General features: G+C 50.4%; 1 protein-coding gene across 5 annotated transcripts; it reads left to right on the top strand.

Annotated features, from left to right (window-relative positions):
• Positions 1–9,096: 9,096 nt before the first annotated feature.
• NR4A2 (nuclear receptor subfamily 4 group A member 2) lies at positions 9,097–18,563 on the top strand. Of its 5 annotated transcripts, XM_029071496.2 has the most exons (9): positions 9,097–9,414; positions 11,380–11,492; positions 12,117–12,982; positions 13,944–14,073; positions 14,697–14,860; positions 16,157–16,359; positions 16,624–16,640; positions 16,745–16,802; positions 16,996–17,221. In XM_029071496.2, exons 3-9 carry the CDS (start codon positions 12,119–12,121, stop codon positions 17,060–17,062), a joined length of 1,503 nt encoding a protein of 500 aa, XP_028927329.1. In that variant the 5' UTR covers positions 9,097–9,414; positions 11,380–11,492; positions 12,117–12,118; the 3' UTR covers positions 17,063–17,221. The 5 variants fall into 5 exon arrangements, 4 of the variants coding, with proteins under 4 accessions (XP_028927329.1, XP_028927327.1, XP_028927326.1 ...); XR_003761896.1 differs by lacking the exon at positions 16,624–16,640 and having other exon boundaries at positions 16,996–17,030; XM_029071494.2 differs by having other exon boundaries at positions 12,295–12,982; positions 16,624–16,802; positions 16,996–18,563.
• The last annotated feature ends 621 nt before the right edge of the window (positions 18,564–19,184 follow it).

The raw sequence follows: 19,184 nt of genomic DNA, 5'->3' as shown, positions 1-19,184 counted from the left end.
TCTTGGGCGGATTTCCTGTGAGGTAACAAATCTTGACTGATTTGCAATCCTGACCTCCTGTCTCGGGTCCACCCAAATGTAGCTGGCTTCAAGATGATGCGGCAAATTACCGCCAACAGACAAGCCTTGCAGGAGGGCAGGGATCTGTCTACTAGCTCTCCCGTACTCCCCCAAGCAGAGTGTTCTACACAGAGTAAGCACTCAGTAAATACTCTCGATTGAGTGATCCATATGAGCCCGTCTTTTAAACCGTGAGCCCGTCGTTTAGACTATGAGCCCGTCATCGGGCGGGGATTGTCTCTATCTATTGCCGAATTGTACATTCCAAGCGCTTAGTACAGTGCTCTGCACATAGTAAGCGCTCGATAAATACTGCTGAATGAATGAATGAATTTGTGCTGAAGGTTTTGGTGAGGACAGTTCGAAGAACCCGAGTGACGGTGCCCTGTCTGTCCTTTCCAACCTGCCTCTCTGCACACGACCGATTGCTCTTCGCATGCTCCGTTGCAAGCCCCTTCCATCTTTCTAGCATTCAGTTTTCATTTTAGAAAGGTAACAGATACTGCCGCTCTACAATCGCCTAGCCTGCCAACCAACTATGATTTCCTTTCTCAGCCACATGTGGTTTTTCAGGTCATCATGCTGGCATGACCAACATATAAATGCCATCTGAATATTCAGCTTCCAGTTTACGACTTTAACTGGAGATCGATAGTAACTCATTTCATTAAACATGCTCTCTCTTTCAGTGTTCCTGTTTTTAGATCCTGAAAGATAGGATTTCGCTGCATTAGTAAGATGGTTGGCATTGATTTAATGTAGGTTTCTTTTTTAAAGCCTGAAGCTCGAATGTTTGGTCTACATTTTTTTTCCCCGTCATTACCTCTGGTACTGCTTGATGTAACTTGATTAGCTCCCTCCCCAGTCATGATTGGTAATTAAAATAGGCATTAAAATTAGTCCACTTTAGCAATTTTGCTGTTCAATTGGCAATTAAATTACTTAATTGCAATTAAAGTCCTAATTTTAATTGGCAAAATGATAGATGTAGATTTAAGATAATATGTATAAATACTTTAATAAGTGTCTATATAAGGATTACTTAATTACTCAACTTCAAGTTTATGCTGTTAACTTTAGAACTTTAAGTGACAATGAAAATTTATATTGCATCTATTCAAAGGATATGGTAATTAGATTTATGACTTATTGCTATAAGGGTCTTCGCTATAAGTTACTTTTGTAGTGCGGAAATTGTAGCCTGGTAAATCGTGAAATTACGATGAAGAAGAACATGTATACATATGATGTATAATATATATACACATACATATCTGGGCCACATTATCAACACTCATAACTGGTTTTATGCCACAGTGGGAATTTTTCTTTTGTAAGACCTAATGAAATAGCTAAAGATGGATCTTTTATTCATGGATTAGACTCAACAAAAACATTTAGGTATGAATGGGCCCTAATGAAATATATATTTATTTCATGCATTTAATGCACAGTGATGTATTTAAATTCATTTTTAAAGTTATCAGTTTCTTCTGAAGTGATGGGGAAATGCGGAAAATAGAAACTAATGACATTTTGTTTGCCATCAGCATTACATAGTCTTTAAAAGATTTGCATGTTTTATTGCCACCGGTATTTGATGAATATTTGCAAAAGAATCTGTAAAATGAGTGCCATGAGTCTTTGTTTAAATATTTCCTGCATCCAAAACTAAAAGCTTTTCAAATGAATTATTTTATTTGGGGGGAATATTCAGGCATGTGTGTTTAATATATATATGAATCTAAAGATTAGGCAGAGTGCTTTATTATAAGTGGGATGAGATTTTGTACTATGTTTTACAGTTCTGTAATCCTATTTTAAATGCCCTAGAATGTCTTCATTTGGTTTTAATAGATGCATGCCTCTGGGGAAAAATGCTGCTTCTTGATTATAAGCCTCTGCTTTGCTATCTCTCCACATACCTATGTTTTGAATTTAAGAACACAAAGGCTAGCTTCATTATTTTACTTCAATATATTTTAAGCACCATTTTCAGGAGAAAAAGTGTGCTGGAAAAGTATACCAAAAAAAAAAGAAAAGAAAAACGAAAATCAACCAAGCCTCTAGCTCGTTCTGTAAAACGTACTGATGGAAATTTGAATGAATGATACCACTGTATTGAGTCTGAATATGCAGATGAAGTGACAGAAGATATATCTTATCGAAAATATGAGGAAACACTGTTTGCTGAAAACCAAACCTTTTCCAGGTTTCAATGTTTATTCTGTAAAGACAACCCTCTAAAATGGGCTCAGCCTAAATTGACTACCAATTCCATGGGTACCTAATATATGTCAGAATTCAGTTTAAAGTGCACGTGTCAAGATCCGAAATGTAATTCTTGCAGTTAATTTGCTCTAGTTACGGAATTTTATTTTTTAAGAAATCTGTTTTGATGGGTTGTCTGGAGAAGACGTGGATTTGGAAGCATAGCGGAAGATGCTGGGGGAGGAGATGGAAATGAATCCCCAAAGACCCCTTAAGTATGCAATAAAAGAGAAAATCCTTCAGGACTAAGTTAAGGTTTGGCTTCTGAATTACAGATTTCATTTTAAAAGGACTGTATTTTATTAAATATACTATTCTGTTTAAATAAATGTGCATAAAATAAAAAAAAACTTTTCTTGCAAGCGAGTAAACGTAGGTCCACGTTTCATCTTTTTTTATTTTATTTAATAAAAGATCAAGAGTTCTATTTGCACACCATATGTCCTGCTTAATATGGTACTTGGTCACGAAGACAAAGAAGAATAAATAGACCACCTTTCTGCCTGTTTTCTCAGTGGTTTCTCTGCGCACGTCGACTTGATGAAAATCAAATCTTTTTCTGAGTTTTCTCTTTTTTCAAGGAAAGGTTCAAATTTACTCAAAAAAAGTACACTCGAGTCATTTCCCAGTCTTTATTTTAAATCTTCATTTTGCAGTTTTAAAGCACTGAAGTAAAAAGTGTTTGGTAAACTTTCCATTTTCCTGTTGATCATTTAAAGGTACATCAGGTATTGGGCCTTCGAAAATCCAACATTGTCAGTTTCAAAATGGAATAACCGGGCAGTTTATCTGCCCTGTTTTTGTTCAACAATCCTAAAGGGTTTCAGTCATTTAAATGCAGAAATTCAGTTCCATTTAGCCTAGAGCATCGTTTTAAACATTTTCTAAAAGGTTGTTCAATTCTGCATTTTGGACTCCATTATATATGTGTAATTAAACATGTACCCGTAAAGGCATTCTCCCTATGTACCAAGAAAATACACCCAGAGGAAATCCTCTCCTAAAACTGGTAATTTATTTAAACATGTACTCGTAAGATTTTAAAAACATGCGAACAGTTTCGAAAACCAGATGCAAATTTTCAGCTGCACGGTGACAACGTGACAGTTTATTACCAGCTAGCATTTACCTGCAGGACAGAGAGTTAAACGGGGGCAAGGGATAAAAAAAAAAAAGACATCAAGAATTCCCCCTTGCAAATGTAATCTCTCCAAAGATGGTTTAGGTTTGACTCTTTTCGTCCATCTAACCCAAATAGAGAGAGGGCACAGTGCAGCTCTATAAGACTCGAGGCACCAATTAGTCTGTCAAGGCTGGGGCTGGGCAGTTTTGTTGTGGGTTTTGGTGTGTTTTTTTTTTTTTTTTTGTCGTGGAAACATCCTCTGTGATTCCAGTATCTGCTCAAGGATTTTATTATTATTATTATTATTTTATTTTTTAAAAAATTGGCTAGTCAGGCCCCCTGCCGCCAGAATCAGTCAATTACAGACGTGGCTGGTTCTGCTGCCCACATTCAGTGGCAGGGGGGTGAGGACCAAGACCTTGCCCCTCACGCCTTTATCCTTCCCCCTCTCTCCCACCCACCCCAACCCTGGTTCAAGCCCAGGTGCGACCCAGCCCCGGGACGGATGTCTTTTTAATCCGGGGCTTTTTCAACTTGACCCCGGCTTCCCTGACCTTGACCTCAAATTAGGAGAGTTTGAGAGCTCCCTGCAGATTTCAAGCCAAAGACTCAACTCTCCTCTTCCCTAACCCAGCCACTAGTAGAATGACTAAAAATAAAAACTGAAGCGATATTCATGCCGGGGGGACACCACCTTCGGGATTCCTTGGGTCTCCCTGGGAAGAGTTCAGCCACCCGGGGGTCATTCGGGGTCAAGACCTGGGTCAGGGAGCGCATGGATTTTTTGGGAGGGAGGATTCTCCCAAATTTGGAGCGTTTGGCGGGAGCAAAAAAGGAAATAAAGGCATCCCCTTTTTGGGGGGGGGGTCGAGGGGTGGGAAGGGGAATGGTGTGGTGTGTGTGCACCCAAACGCGGCGCGTCAACCTAAAATACTCCCGGCCCCCGCTTTTCCAAGGGCTGGAGTAACACAATAACCGGCGACCGCGTCTGCAAAGGCAGCTGACGCTCGAGTTTCCGATGGCCTTAAAATAGCTGGTGTGAGCCCTGCCCACGGCGGGGATCAATGGGAGGATTCCCTCCTCCCTCCCCCCCCCCCAGCCAGGCACCCTGCCCCCCGCCCCCAGGGAGGGAGATGGAGGGGGCTTGGCGGCTGCTGCTGCTCAGCTCGGGCTGCAGATGCAGCTCGGGCTGCTGCTGCAAATGCAACTGCTGCTGCTGCTGCTGCTGCTGCTGCTGCAGCTAGTGCTGCTGCTATTTTTGGCCCCGACAGGCCCGGGTGCGTCAATGACTGCGCCCCTGCGTCACGGCCACCCTCCCCTTCCCCCTCCCCAAACTCTCACTTTTTCCCTTTCGTTCACATCGAATGGCTCCAGCCCACGGGGCGGATGACGCTCCGGCGCTCATGTTAATGAACTGTGCTTCCCCCTCCCCCTTTTTCCCACCGCTGCCCTTCCATCCTTTCCCCCCCCCCCTCCCCACACAACCCCACCTTCCAACCCCTCTCTCTCTATTTTCATTACCCTATTTATTCTGTTAAGGAGATATACATCCCCTTGATCCTATTTCTTGCGATTAAGTTGTTTTTGTCTGCCCATTAGACCGTGAGCCCGTCAATGGGCAGGGATCGCCTCTATCTGTCCATTCCCAGCGCTTAGGCCAGTGCTCTGCACCTAGTAAGCGCTCAAAAATACTATTTGAATGAATGACCCCCTTCCACCTCCCCTCCAACGAAGCAACTCGTCCCCCCCCCCCTCCAGCTTTGGCTTGGCAGGTCTCAATTTAAGGTGGCCGAGGCCAGTTTGGCCTCGCAAGGGAGGGCAAGTTTGAAAGCCTGCGACCCTTCCCACACGCACCCCTCCCCGTCCTCATCCAGTAATTCATAAATGTTCATCAGTATTTTCTCAAAGGCTTCCTATGTGCAAGCACTGTTCTAAGGGTATCTACTGGCTCATCGGGTTGTCCCACGCGAGGCTCACGGTTAATCCCCATTTTACAGAGGAGGTCAACTGAGGCCCAGTGAAGTGACTTGCTCACAGTCACACAGCTGACAAGTGGCAGAGCCGGGATTCGAACCCATGACCTCTGACTCCCAAGCCCAGGCTCTGTCCACTGAGCTTCTCTAATACTACTAATAAAAATAATAGCATTTGTTAAGCGCTGACTATGGGCCGACAGTGCCCTAAGCGCTGGGGTAATAGAAGGGAGCACCCCCTGCCCCGTCCTGATTAATAATACTATAAGGGTGTTTGTTAAGTGCTTATCATGGGCCGAACAGTGCCTAAGAGCTGGGGTAATAGAAGGGAAGCACCCCCTCCTCGTCCTGATTAATAATACTAATAATGGTGTTTGTTAGGCGCCTACTATGGGTCAAAGAGTGTCCTGAGCGCTGGGGGTAATAGAGGGAGCACCCCCTATCCGTCCTGATTAATAATACTATTAATGGCCCCTCCCATCCTGATTAGTATTAATAATAATACTATTTGTTAAGCGGCTTACTATGGGCCAAACAGTGTTCTGAGCGCTGGGGTAATACAAGGTAGCCCGCCCTCCCCCTCCTGATTAATAAAATAATGGTTTTTGTTAAGTGCCTTCTATGGGCCCAAGTAGTGTTCTAAGAGCTGGGGTAATACAAGGTAGCACCCCCTCCCCGTCCTGATTAATAATACTAATAAGGGTGTTTGCAAAGTGCTTACTGTGGGCCAAGCAGTGTGCTAAGCGCTGGGGTTATACAAGGTAGCACCCCCTCCCCATGCCTGATTAATAATAATAATGGTGTTAAAGCTCTTAACTATGGGCCCAAGCCGTGTTCTAAGCGCCGGGGGAGATAGAAGGTAACCCCCCCTCCCCATACTGATTAATAATGACACCCTGATTAATAATGATACTAATAGTGGTATTTGTTCAGCGCTTACTATGGGCCAAGCACTGTTCTAAGAGCTGGGGTTAAGGGAATGAGGTGTGCCACTTGGGGCTCACTGTCTTATCCCCAATTTTACAGATGAGGCACAGAGAAGTTGCCCAAGGTCACACAGCAGCCAAGTAGCGGAGGCGGAATTAAGAACCCACGTCCTCTGACCGCCCAGCCCGGGCTCTTGTCGCTAAACCACGCTGCTTCACCGATTGCCAGGGAAAGGAGGATCTCCTACTTAGCACGGAGATGCCAGTGAGGGGGGGGGCGAGGTGCCCACGGTCTCTGCTGCCAAGGAAAAGGGACCCGGGAAGCCCCCCTGGGGATGGGAGGTTGTGGGGGAGGGTAGTTTTTGGGTGGGTGGGTGGTGGGTGACATCCCATTCCAGCTGGGATAGCTGTCGGCTTGAGGTCAAGGAGCTCCAGTGGGAAGGAAGGGGGAGTCCAAGGTTAAGGGGGTCTCCTCCTGAGGGGGGAGGGGCTTCCCAGCACTTGCCCCAAGTGGAAAGTAGCTTGGCTTAATGGAAAGAGCCCTGGCTTGGGAGTCAGGGGTGGTGGGTTCTAATCCCAGCTCCGCCACTTGTCAGCTGGGTGACTTGGGGCAAGTCGTTTCACTTCTCTGGGCCTCAGTTACCTCATCTGTAAAATGGGAATGAAGACTGTGAGCCCCACATGGGACAACCTCATTACCTTGTATCTACCCCAGCGCATAGAACAGTGCTTGGCACATAGTAAGAGCATTAACAAATACCGTTATCATGATTATGATTATCCCCAGGCTTGGTGTGGGGTGTTTTCTCTGCCCAGGCCGAAGGGTTGGGGGTCCAAAGAGGGGCCCACACTCATAGTGTTTGAGGGTGGGGAGGGGAGAGAGGGGGTGTGTGTGTGTGTGTGGTGTGTGTGTGTGTGTTTGACAGCTTTCTGGTGCCACTCCAGGAAAAGTAAGGCACAGTCCCCCCAGCTCACACTCGCGCGTCCATACAGTTCCCCATCCCCTCCCTCTCCCCCTGGCCAACATCCACTCACTCCTGGGGGGCGCACACACACACACACACACACACACACACACACACACTCCCTGTCCCTGGAGGTCGGAGAGAAGAAGAGAAGGTGGGAGATGAAGCGCCGAGATATTGGCATTTTCGGAAAGCCGGATCCGTCCAGAAAAGTTGGAACGGTCCAGAAAAATGGGCTAATGGACACGGCGGCGCAAAAGGAGACAGATTGGGGGGGGGGGGTGGAGGGGGGGGGGAGGGAGTGGAAAGCCAACCACCTTTCTGGGGAATGCACACCTGTGGCGGGGAACCAGGTCGCATTGTCCCGAGCGGGGATGACGCCGTCAGACACATTCCGGTTTGGGCAGGGAAGGTGGGGGTTTGGCCTGGCCTACCCCTCTCCATCCTCACCCCTCCCCACCCCATTTCCCGCTGGCCCCCCTCCTTGCACACGCACACCCAGACACACACATTACACGCACGCACGCACAGACACACACCACGTCCTCTCTCTGCACGTTGTGGGCGGCTGCGAGGGGGAGGGGAGAGGGAGACATTCGTCTTCCAGTGGAAAAATCTAGGGGTGGGGGAGGAGGAGGAGGAGGAGAGAACACCGACAGAGGGAAACCCCGACCTGACCGCAACGTGTTGCAGACCGCTTTGCGCCCAACTGGGGAGGGGGAGCCTAGAGGAGCCCCATTCTGCACGCCTACACGGTGGGGCTACCCGAGCATCCCCAAAGTCACACCCGACCCTCCTGGATTCCAGTCCTTCTCCTCTCCCATCCCTGCTTTTCCCCGCTCCCAATCTCCCCTCCCGGCTTTCCTCTCGGGAATAAGAATAATAAACGTTGGTATTTGTTAAACGCTTGCTCCGTGCAGAACCCTGTTCTAAGCGCTGGGGGAAGACACAGGGGAATCAGGTTGCCCCACGCGGGGCTCACAGTGAGTCCCCATTTTACAGATGAGGTCACTGAGGCGCAGAGAAGTGACTTGCCCACAGTCACACAGCTGACAAGGGGCAGGGCCGGGATTCGAACTCACGACCTCTAGACTCCCAAGCCCGGGCTCTTTCCACTCCCTCTGCCCCTTTCCCAGGAGGGCAGGACTGGACGGGACTGGCCAGGAGGAGGTTCATCCCTTCATTCATTCGACAGTATTTATTGAGCGCTTACTCTGTGCAGAGCACTGGGCTAAGCGCTTGGAAGCTGGGTGACTGTGGGCAAGTCCCTTCACTTCTCTGTGCCTCAGTTCCCTCATCTATAAAATGGGGATGAAGACCGTGAGCCTCACGTGGGACCAACCTGATGACCCTGTACCTCCCCCAGCGCTTAGACCAGCGCTCTGCACAGAGTAAGCGCTTACCAAACACCAACATCATTATTACAAATGGGTAACGGAGACGGTCCCTGCCCTGTGGAAAAGGGAGGGAGGGCGGAGGGAGGCTCGGGCCGACGGTGGGTGGGTTGCACCTCTCGCTCGGAAAAAAAAGAGAGAGAGAGAGAGAAAAAAAAAAGAGACATATATCAGTCTAGCAAGGTGAACCCGGAGCGGTTCCCACCTTAAAATCAGCCCTGCTCGTGACGTCAGGTCGGAAATTTACCAAAGCGAGAGCTGGCCAACGGGATGGGGAGGACCAGCCCCTCCGCGCTCCCATTGGCTGCGAGGCGCTGACGTCAGCTGACGCTTGGAGACTTTAGGTGCATGTTGGCCGTGCAATACGGAGCCCACATAAACAAAGGCACATTGGAGGGAAGGACCAGTCTCGCCCGGCCGCTCTCCCCCTGCCTCATGCGTCCCGCCCTCCCCTAGCAGAGCCCTTGTCACCCTCCACTTCTCCGCTGGGCTCCGTCGGGTCGCTCGGGGCTTTCCGGGGAGCTTTTTCCATTTTTTGCCTCTTTTTGATTATTTTCTTCCACCGATCCGACCTTCCCCTTCTCCTCCCCCCCTCCCTCCTTCCCATCCCCTCCCTCCTCCTCCTCCCCGCCATCCCACCTCCCGAGGAAACTGCACTTGGAGACAGTTGAATGAATGAAAGGAGACGTGGAGATCGACTGAGTAAGTAGAGACCTCTCTTTATTTGGGGTTCTGGGGGTTTTGGCCTGGGGGGGGGGGGTCGGGGGTGTTTCAGAAGGGAACTCTGCGCTTGCAGCGGTGACACAGCTCCTCTGTGAACTGAGCGCCGTGGGGAAGGAGGGGACAGACGGAGAGGTGGGAGACGGAGCTTGGGAAATCTTACAGAACGTGTCTCTCCCAAGTCCACGTTTCAGGGCTGGGGCAGAAATGGGATCTGAAATCAAGGCTCCCGGCCGCGGGGCTTCCAGTCCTTTTTTTTTAAAAAAAAAAAAAAAGAAAGAAAATAATGAAAAATGTGATAACGCGGAAGGGAAACTTGTAGCCACCGAGGAGCCGCCCCCCTCTTCCCTCCCACCTCCACCCCGCCCCGGCTTTCGGGGTCTCTTTCCCTTTCTGTATCGCTTTTCTTTTGGACGAGGGAGCGTGATGGGTTAGACGCTGTTGGGCGCGGAGTCTCAAAGGTCGCGTGTGTACCGGGGGCCTGGACGCTCAGGGTTAAGTGGCAGGAGGAAAGTTCTTCAGTTTATGTGTTGCCTGGGAACTGGATCACCATGGTTAGCGAACGTGCTGGCGTTACGGGGGTGCCGATTCGATAGGGTGCTCTCTGTGGGTTGGTTTCCCCTCTGGCCTCCTGTTATTTAGGGGAGATTTATGGAAAGGGACGGCCCCGGCGAGCCGGTCGGAGGCAGACCGAGGTTTGAAGCCGGTTGCGAGCTCAGGTAGATTGATTTTGCAGATGTGCCCGCCCGGTTCACCTGCCCTGATCGCCTGCTCCTGTTGGTTTGGGGATGGTGAACCTCCCCTCCTCCTCTCTCCCACTTCCCCCCCAGACCAGGCTCGTAGTCACTCAGTGGTCCACCCGAGACGCGAGATAGCAAGAAACCGAACAGAAGGCGTGGATATTTGGCTTTCTTTTTAATTGGTATTAAGATGCTTTTACGAGCTCGGATGTCTTCCAGACAGGAAGAATTTAAAGTTACTAGGAGGAGGGTGCCAGAAGGGGAAACCGTTGAAGTTGGTCGCCGTGAGGTGTTCATCCGTCACACGTTTCGGGGCATATATAGGAGTCGGCAATGCACATGGCTATTCTTGGCGGTCGGTCCCTAATCCTCCTATAAAACAGGTTTCTTCCCCTCAGCCCCCAGGGACATTTCTAGATCTCACCAGACGAGTTCCTTAGAGGTGTGACAAACCAAGTCGCCCGTGCACCCCGAACGAAGTTTCCTTTCTCTCTCAGAGTCCACACCTGCAAGTGTTAAATTGCATAACCGCTGGCTAGGCCTCTGGACTGCGTTATAACTTGAAAAATGAGTGGATTGTTTCCATGTTGTACTTATATGTGTGTGTGTATCTATCTATCTATCTATCTATCTATCTATCTATCTATCATCTATCTATCTATCTATCTATCTATCTATCTATCTATCTATCTATCTAATCTATCTCTATTTATAGCTATATAGTGGGGGGCGAGTTTAAAAAACCCCTCCACCGGCTGGGAAACATTCACTAGGTGTCAAAATAATCCTGCACGAAACTCCTGTCTTCCCCTAAACCGGTGTCAGAATGATCTCAAAGCGGAGACACCCCCCGCCCCCCCTCCCACCCACTCCCCTCCAGTCCTTCCGAGCGAAAGACCCGAACCATTTACTTTCTAGGTGCTAAATGACAACTTCAAATAAGTTTTCCCCTCGGTTAAAAAAAAAAAACACACCCTCTCTGTGCCACCATACGGTAGAGTGTGAAAGGGAAACATTTCCTGTTCGCTCTGGCCACGTCTTTGACCTAAACGCTTGAAAGTAATGTGTTATTAAAAGGCCGCACGGGGCACGCGTAAGGAACGGCCCGATTCCGTGGCTGCAGGAGCTCCTGGTTTGTCTCTCTGTGACCCCTGAAGCCCCGGAAGGTAACGTGAACGTAAAAAGCCTGTTCGTGTCTGTATTGCAGGGGGCGGACTGAGCGGGCCGGACTCCTCATTGATTTTCTAAAATCTGGAAAAGTTTGTCGTCCCACACTGTCCACCTTTAATTTCCTCGAAAACGCCTGTACCTCGGCTGAAGGTGGGTGAACTTCATTTCTCGACTCCCCGCCCTCCCCCGTGTCCTCCATCCCCCGGAGCCAAATGCAGGGAAGGCGAGGTCCGTCCCACCCCGGGGAAGCCCACCCCTGGGGCCCCGGGCGTCCGAGCGCTCAGAACAGCGCTTTGCACATAGTGAGCGCTTAACAAACGCCATCGTGGTTATTCCCATTCCAGGACGAGCGACACGAACGTCCCCCATTCCCCCCCCCCCCCCCAGGAAGGGGCTCGGTTTGGGGGCGGAGGTTGAGGGGGCGGGGAGGGGGGACCCCAGAGGGGTTTTGTGAGATCCTGGGCGGGAAGGGGGCCGGGAGACTTGGGGGAGGGAAGGCGTTGCCGTGTCTCGGGGGAAACGGGGCCAAGATCTCCGTTCAGTTAACTCCTCGGCTGTCTGAATGGCTCCCTCCCACCTCTTCCTCCTCCTCTTCTCTTCCTCCTCCTTCCTCCTCCTCCTCCCTCCCTCCCTCCTTCCCCTCCGCCTCTCCCCACCCCAAGCCCCCGCGTCCCGCCGAGCGGGAGGTGCCGGTGGTGTTCCACGAGCAGGGGACAGAGCGTGCAAGCCGAGTCGACCGGGCCGAGTCTACATTATCCCCTGTTTCGTTTCCAGCCATGCCCTGTGTTCAGGCTCAGTATGGGTCATCGCCTCAAGGAGCCAGCCCAGCTTCCCAGAGCTACAGTTACCACTCTTCGGGAGAATACAGCTCCGATTTCTTAACTCCAGAGTTTGTCAAGTTTAGCATGGACCTCACCAACACTGAAATCACTGCCACCACTTCTCTCCCCAGCTTCAGTACCTTTATGGACAACTACAGCACAGGCTACGACGTCAAGCCGCCTTGCTTGTATCAAATGCCCCTGGCCGGCCAGCAGTCCTCCATTAAGGTGGAAGACATTCAGATGCACGGCTATCAGCAGCACAACCACCTGCCCCCCCAGTCCGAGGAAATGATGCCGCACTCGGGCTCCGTTTACTACAAGCCCTCGTCGCCCCCGACGCCCACCACCCCCGGCTTCCAGGTGCAGCACGGCTCCATGTGGGACGACCCGGGCTCCCTCCACAACTTCCACCAGAACTACGTGGCCACCACGCACATGATCGAGCCGCGGAAAACGCCCGTCTCCCGCCTGTCCCTCTTCTCCTTCAAGCAGTCCCCGCCGGGCACCCCCGTGTCCAGCTGCCAGATGCGCTTCGACGGGCCCCTGCATGTGCCCATGCCCCCGGAGCCGGCGGCCAGCCACCACGTGGTGGACGGCCAGTCCTTCGCCGTGCCCAACCCCATCCGCAAGCAGGCGGCCATGGGCTTCCCGGGCCTGCAGCTGGGCCACGCCGCCCAGCTGCTCGACGCCCAGGTGCCCTCGCCGCCCTCCCGCGGCTCCCCCTCCAACGAGGGCCTCTGTGCCGTGTGCGGGGACAACGCCGCTTGCCAGCATTACGGCGTGCGCACCTGCGAGGGCTGCAAAGGCTTCTTCAAGGTCAGCCGAGGGCCGGGCCCCGGGGGGGAAGGACCGGCCCGTCGACGCCCGCCTCCGCCCACCGCTCACACCCCGCCCCGAGCGCCCGGGCACACCCGGCCTCGGCCCCTCTGCCCCCTGCCCGGGACGGGGAGAGGTCGAGAGACCCCCCCCCCCTCCCCAATCCGTCGCCTCGGCCCAGCGCCCACGGGGTGCGGAGCCCTGCGCCCAGCGCTCGGAGAGTACGGCGGGTGGAGGCCGGTCCTCCCCGACGCCGGGCCCTCGGGCCACCGAAACGATAAACGAGGAGCCGGGCAGACCGGGCCCCCCTCCCCCTCCTGGATGGCACCCCCTCTCCCTCCCCCGCCGACGGGCGGCCCCCGGAGAGGGTGGGCGCGGGGGTCTCGCACCCCCCTCTCCCTCACCCCGAGTCCCCCCGACTGCTGGAAGTTGTAAAAGCGGGAGTTGAAGCGGGGACAATTTGCATGAGCTCCCAGCCGCCTTTCCCCTTCAGATTGAAATTGGTTAGGACAGAGAACCGTGTCTGAGCTAACCAAGTGGAACAGAATTCCCTATGGTAAAATTAAGTGATCTCTTTATTTCACCATCCTGATTGAATAATCTTATCATTTTAAATAGAGAAGGTCTCCGAGGAATGTAAATAATATGAATGCCCACGGATTTGTATTTACTGAGCGTCTCCTCCTTCTCCTCCTGGCATATAAAACACAGCCAGGAGCTGCAAGGTTAGCTCAAATGTTAACGCTATCAATTTTCTACCGTTAAATGCCCTGGAAAAAAAAAAAAAGAGGAGGGGAAGTGGGGAGAGAAAAGAAGAAGAAAAGAGGAATCAAAGAGGAAAGGAAACGGGCTGTGGGGGGGGGGAGGGAGGGAGCCCCATCGGATCAGAGATTTCGGTTCGCCGGGAGGCAGGATTTCGCCCGAAAATTAACAGGCCGTCCGGGATCTCTCTCTTTTCCAGCGCACGGTCCAGAAAAACGCCAAATACGTTTGTTTAGCAAATAAAAATTGCCCCGTGGACAAACGGCGCCGAAATCGCTGTCAGTATTGCCGGTTTCAGAAGTGCCTTGCGGTCGGGATGGTTAAAGAAGGTAGGTTTCGGGGTGGCCCTGCCCCCTCCATCCGCCGCCCCAAACCCCCGAGGGCCCGAAGCAGTCAGCGAGGCCCGTTGGCCTCTGGTTGCCCCCTGGCCTGCCGGCAGTGCCCAGTTTTGATTCAATACGACCATCCCTTGCGGAGGGAGGGAGGAAAGAAGGAAAGAAAGAGAGAAGAAAGAAAGAAAGAAAGAAAGAAAGAAAGAAAGAAAGAAAGAAAGAAAGAAAGAAAGAAAGAAAGAAAGAAAGAAAGAAAGAAAGAAAGAAAAGAAAGGAAAGAAAGGAAAGAAAGAAAGGGAAGAAAGAGAATGATGGTATTTGATAAACGCTTACTATGCTGCAAGCACTGTTCTAAGCGCTGAAATTATTATAATGATGGTATTAGAGAAAGGAAAAGAAAGGAAAAGGGGAGAAAGAGAGAAGGAGGGAAGAGGAAGGAAAGGAAAGACGCCTCTCTCTTGTGATCCTCTAGCTCGCCTCTGCGCCCTGGATGCCCGGGCTCGCCCCCGGGGGGAGGGCAGATGCCACCGGGCCCTGGAGAGGAGGGAAGGGGGGGGACACCCCGCGGGGAAGAGGGGACGCGGGGGAAACGGAGGTGAACGTCTTTTTCCCCCTTGCAGTGGTGCGTACAGACAGTTTAAAAGGTCGGAGGGGTCGTTTGCCATCGAAACCGAAGAGCCCCCAGGAGCCCTCACCCCCCTCTCCCCCGGTGAGTCTGATCAGTGCCCTGGTGAGAGCTCATGTCGACTCCAACCCGGCTATGACCAGCCTGGACTATTCCAGGGTAAGCTGGAGACAATATGGACCTACAGGCGGGTAGGGATGTGCGCCCGCGACGCACACGCACATGCACACGCAAACGCTAACGCAAACCCATCCAGACAGGCGGAGAGAAGAGACAGAGACCCGGGGAGATATGCAGAAAAAGCGCGCACACACACACAGAGAAAGAGAGTTTTGCCTACACACACCCACACACGTACACCCCCACACCCCCTTTCCCCCTCAACCTTGGCTTGCTGGACAGAGCACCTGGCCTGGGAGTCAGAAGGTCGTGGGTTCTAATCCCACCTCCGCCACTCGCCTGCCGGGTGACCTTGAGCAAGTCACTTCACTTGTGTAGGCCTCGGTTCCCTCATCTGTAAAATGGGGATTGAGACTGCGAGCCCCACGGGGGACGAGGGCTCTGTCCAACCCCATTTGCTTGTATCCTTCCAGCGCTTACTACAGTGCCTGACACATGGTAAGCGCTTAACGAATACCATAATAATAATTAACCCTCTGCAGCCCGTCTCCTATCACTTTGTCTTCCGTCCCCCCCCCGACACCCATCTGTAGGCCTCGGGCACACACATTTCCACTGCCAACTTCGTTGAAAGGGGTGCCTGTGTGCACCCCACCTATATCAAAACACCCCCAGTCCCCCCCGGCCAGCGGGGCCCGCAACTCAGTCACACCCATCATTCCGGGGCTTGTCACATGCCAGACTCTGGCGCTGTGGGTAGGCTTAGGGAGGTCGTGGGAGGGAGAAAACATCACTGCTTGGGTTGGAAACTGGGAGGAGGGGGGCTCGGGGAGAGTGGGGGTGCGCCGGGGGAGGGAGGGGAAGGGTAAAAGGACTAAGGGGAAGGGAAAAGTGGGGGCCGACACCCCGTAGCCGGAATCCTCTATCTCACTCCAGCTGCGAGGAACGGATGAGCTTGGGATGGGGAGGCTGTAGGGGAAACGGAGAGACCGGCAGCCCAGATAGGAAGAACGGGAAATAGAGGTTACCCCGGGACCGGCGTGAATCCCTAACGTGTCAATTGTCTCGTGAAGATAAGAGCGAGCGTCTCCCCACGCCGGCCGGCCCTGCGTTCGGCCTGTATAGAAATGGCCATTTACATATTTAAAGCAGCGACCTCATAGCACCATCCCTAATTGAATTAATTGCCCTGGAACATCTAATTTCCTTACTGGTCAGAGAGAGGTTTAATTGTTATAAAAACCCCGGCTCCCCTCCTAGAATCGGGGGTTAGCAATTTCACGGGTTATATATTTTAGAGAACCTCATTAAGCGCTTTTTAAAATGAAATTCCAGTTCCAGGCGAACCCTGACTTCCAGATGAGCGGGGACGACACGCAGCACATCCAGCAGTTCTATGATCTCCTGACCGGCTCCATGGAGATCATCAGAGGCTGGGCCGAAAAAATTCCCGGCTTCACCGATCTGTCCAAATCAGATCAGGACCTGCTTTTCGAGTCCGCCTTCCTGGAGTTGTTTGTCCTCCGACTAGCCTACAGGTATGGGAGGTGGGCCGCGGGGAGGACAGGAGGGGAAGACGGAGGAAGAGTTGGGGGTGGGGGGTGAGTCGAGGGCGTTCTTGATTGTTATGAAATCAGACCCTTTCAAGGTCCGCTGATCTACATTTTATTAACTCCTCTGTAATTAGGTGCCTCTTAAATCCCCCGTTTATTGCTGTTCAAGTAATTAGTTGTTTAGCTTTTCTTTTTTTTTCTCTCCCTCCTCCCTCCCCCACCCCCTCCTCTCTTTGGTATTAATTGCAGGTCTAACCCCGTGGACGGTAAACTCATCTTTTGCAATGGGGTGGTCTTGCACAGGTTGCAATGCGTCCGTGGCTTTGGGGAATGGATTGATTCCATTGTTGAATTCTCCTCCAACTTGCAGAATATGAACATCGACATTTCTGCCTTTTCCTGCATCGCTGCCCTGGCGATGGTGACAGGTCAGTATCTCCAGGCGACTCTTCCTCTCTCTCTCTCCCCCTCCCCCCCACCCCCCCCAAGACCCCTCCTCCTGCCCCTTTCAGTTCGTCGCCATCCCGGGTCCGCCCACCCTTTTTACCCCCTCCCACCCGTGCTTCTCTCCCCCGGCTTGTCAACTGGCTAACGCCTCTTACCCTTCCTTGTCTTTTGCAGAGAGGCATGGGCTCAAGGAACCCAAGAGAGTGGAGGAGCTGCAGAACAAGATTGTGAATTGTCTTAAAGACCACGTGACTTTCAATAACGGGGGGTTGAATCGCCCCAACTATTTGTCCAAACTCTTGGGGAAGCTCCCGGAGCTACGCACCCTTTGTACACAGGGCCTACAGCGTATTTTCTACCTGAAACTGGAAGACTTGGTACCCCCTCCAGCAATAATTGACAAACTTTTCCTGGACACTTTACCGTTTTAAGAAAGACTTTCTCCCACACACTTCCAATGAACTTGAAAGGAACGAGAACTCTCTGAGGGGAGAATTCACACGTGCACAAAGAGCACCCACGGGTGCCTCGGTGTTTTCCCCTCCCCACCCTTTTTTTTTTTTTTACCCCCAACTCCCATCCCTCTCCCTGCCCCCAACAAAACAATACAAAACAAAAAAAAAAACTGTTGCTATTTCCTAACCTGCAGGCAGAAGGTGAATGGGCATTTTGGCTCTGGGCCATCCTGGATTTAGAACCCGGACTACACCCAATACCATGGTATAAACTTTTTATTATCGGCTAAAAACAAAACAAAAAAGAGTTTATTGTTCAGAAAGAAGGACTTCTAATGGCCACGCCGGGTGCTGCAGCTAAGAGTTTTGAGTACCCACAAAAGAGTATTAAGGTGACCCACAAGTATTTCCCTTCTTAAAGATTTAAGAGTTTTCTGCTGTAAGAGAAAGCTGTAATATATAGTAAAACTAAATGTTGCTGTGGGTGGCATGAATTAAAGAAGGCAAAGGCTTGTAAATTTATCCGATGCAGTTTGGCTTTTTTAATTATTTTGTGCCTATTTATGAATAAATATTAAAAAATTCTAAAAGATAAGCGTGTTTGCAAAAAAAAAAGAATAAATAACCACATAAAAAGGGACCGCATGTTGATTCTAGGTCGAAATGTTATAGGCACTTGCTATTTCAGTAATGTCTATATTATATAAATAGTATTTCAGACACTATGTAGTCTGTTAGATTTTATAAAGATTGGTAGTTATCTGAGCTTAAACATTTTCTCAATTGTAAAATAGGTGGGTACAAGTATTACAAATCGGAAAATCCTGACAAAAGGGACACATAGTGTTTGTAACACCGTCCAACATTCCTCGTTTGTAAGTGTTGTATGTACTGTTGATGTTGATAAAAAAAGTTTATATCTTGATTATTTTGTTGTCTAAAGCTAAACAAAACTTGCATGCAGCAGCTTTTGACTGTTTCCAGAGTGCTTATAATATACATAACTCCCTGGAAATTACTGAGCACTTTGAATTTTTTTGGTTTTTTTAAATGTCTAAAATTGTCGGTTAATATATTATTTTATGTTTGAGTAAGATTTTTAATATTGCCATATTCTGTAGTATTTTTCTTTGTATATTTCCAGTATGGCACATGATAAAAGTCACTGCCTTTTTTTCTATGGTGTATGACAGTTAGAAACGCTGATTTTTTTTTTCCTGATAAATTCTTTCTTTGAGAAAGACAATTTTAATGTTTACAACAATAAACCCATGTAAACGAAGAGAATTTCGTCTTCTTTCTGGGTCAGGGGAAGTGGCAAAAGATCAACCTGCACTAGGCAGAGTGCAACTTGAGTCGAATTTGGATTGAAGCCGAGCCCATCAGGAGACAGATTCTAAACGTGTCCTCCAAAGTGTTGGGGGGAGAGGAGCTCATTATCCGGGGAATTCAGGCCTCAGAGGAAACTGCGGAGGGAAAAGTCAATTATTTGGCCTTGTGGTAGCCGGGCTGACAGTCTACACCGATCTTCGGAAAATATCTCAACCCTCCCTGCCACCTTGTCTATGTAGACCAGAGTGGGTTGTCATCCCTCCGGCTGATATTCGGGGAGGTCCCTATCCTATACAGGGTTCGACTCCGATTTCCTTAGATCATATTCCCGACCGTTTTCCAGTTGTCAGGACCTTTGGAGAGTCCTCAACTATCAAATCCGAATTGCGAGCCGGTGCTCTGGGAGATGCTAAGGTGAAAAGATACTGAAGGGAGAAACCTCTTAACGGTGACAGTCCCTCCTGGTTGGTATCGGTGTGTATTCTGCTTAGCTTTTGCTTTTCTTTTCCCGGCAATGTCTCGATTGTCTAAAGGTGCTAGGTGTCGGTCTTAGAATAATTTTTCTGTCCTGGAGAT

Source organism: Ornithorhynchus anatinus, chromosome 9 (assembly GCF_004115215.2).
Source record: "Ornithorhynchus anatinus isolate Pmale09 chromosome 9, mOrnAna1.pri.v4, whole genome shotgun sequence".
Classification (NCBI taxonomy): domain Eukaryota; kingdom Metazoa; phylum Chordata; class Mammalia; order Monotremata; family Ornithorhynchidae; genus Ornithorhynchus; species Ornithorhynchus anatinus.
This window is presented reverse-complemented; position numbering and strand designations above follow the sequence as displayed.

What these genes read in the sequence shown, in the direction of transcription:
- NR4A2 (XM_029071492.2), top strand. Translation starts at nt 12,119, where the DNA reads ATGCCCTGTGTTCAGGCTCAGTATGGGTCATCGCCTCAAGGAGCCAGC. An exon ending in GCTGCAAAGGCTTCTTCAAG is followed by an intron (nt 12,983 to 13,943) that starts GTCAGCCGAGGG and finishes TCTCTTTTCCAG; the next exon opens with CGCACGGTCCAGAAAAACGC. An exon ending in GGTCGGGATGGTTAAAGAAG is followed by an intron (nt 14,074 to 14,696) that starts GTAGGTTTCGGG and finishes TCCCCCTTGCAG; the next exon opens with TGGTGCGTACAGACAGTTTA.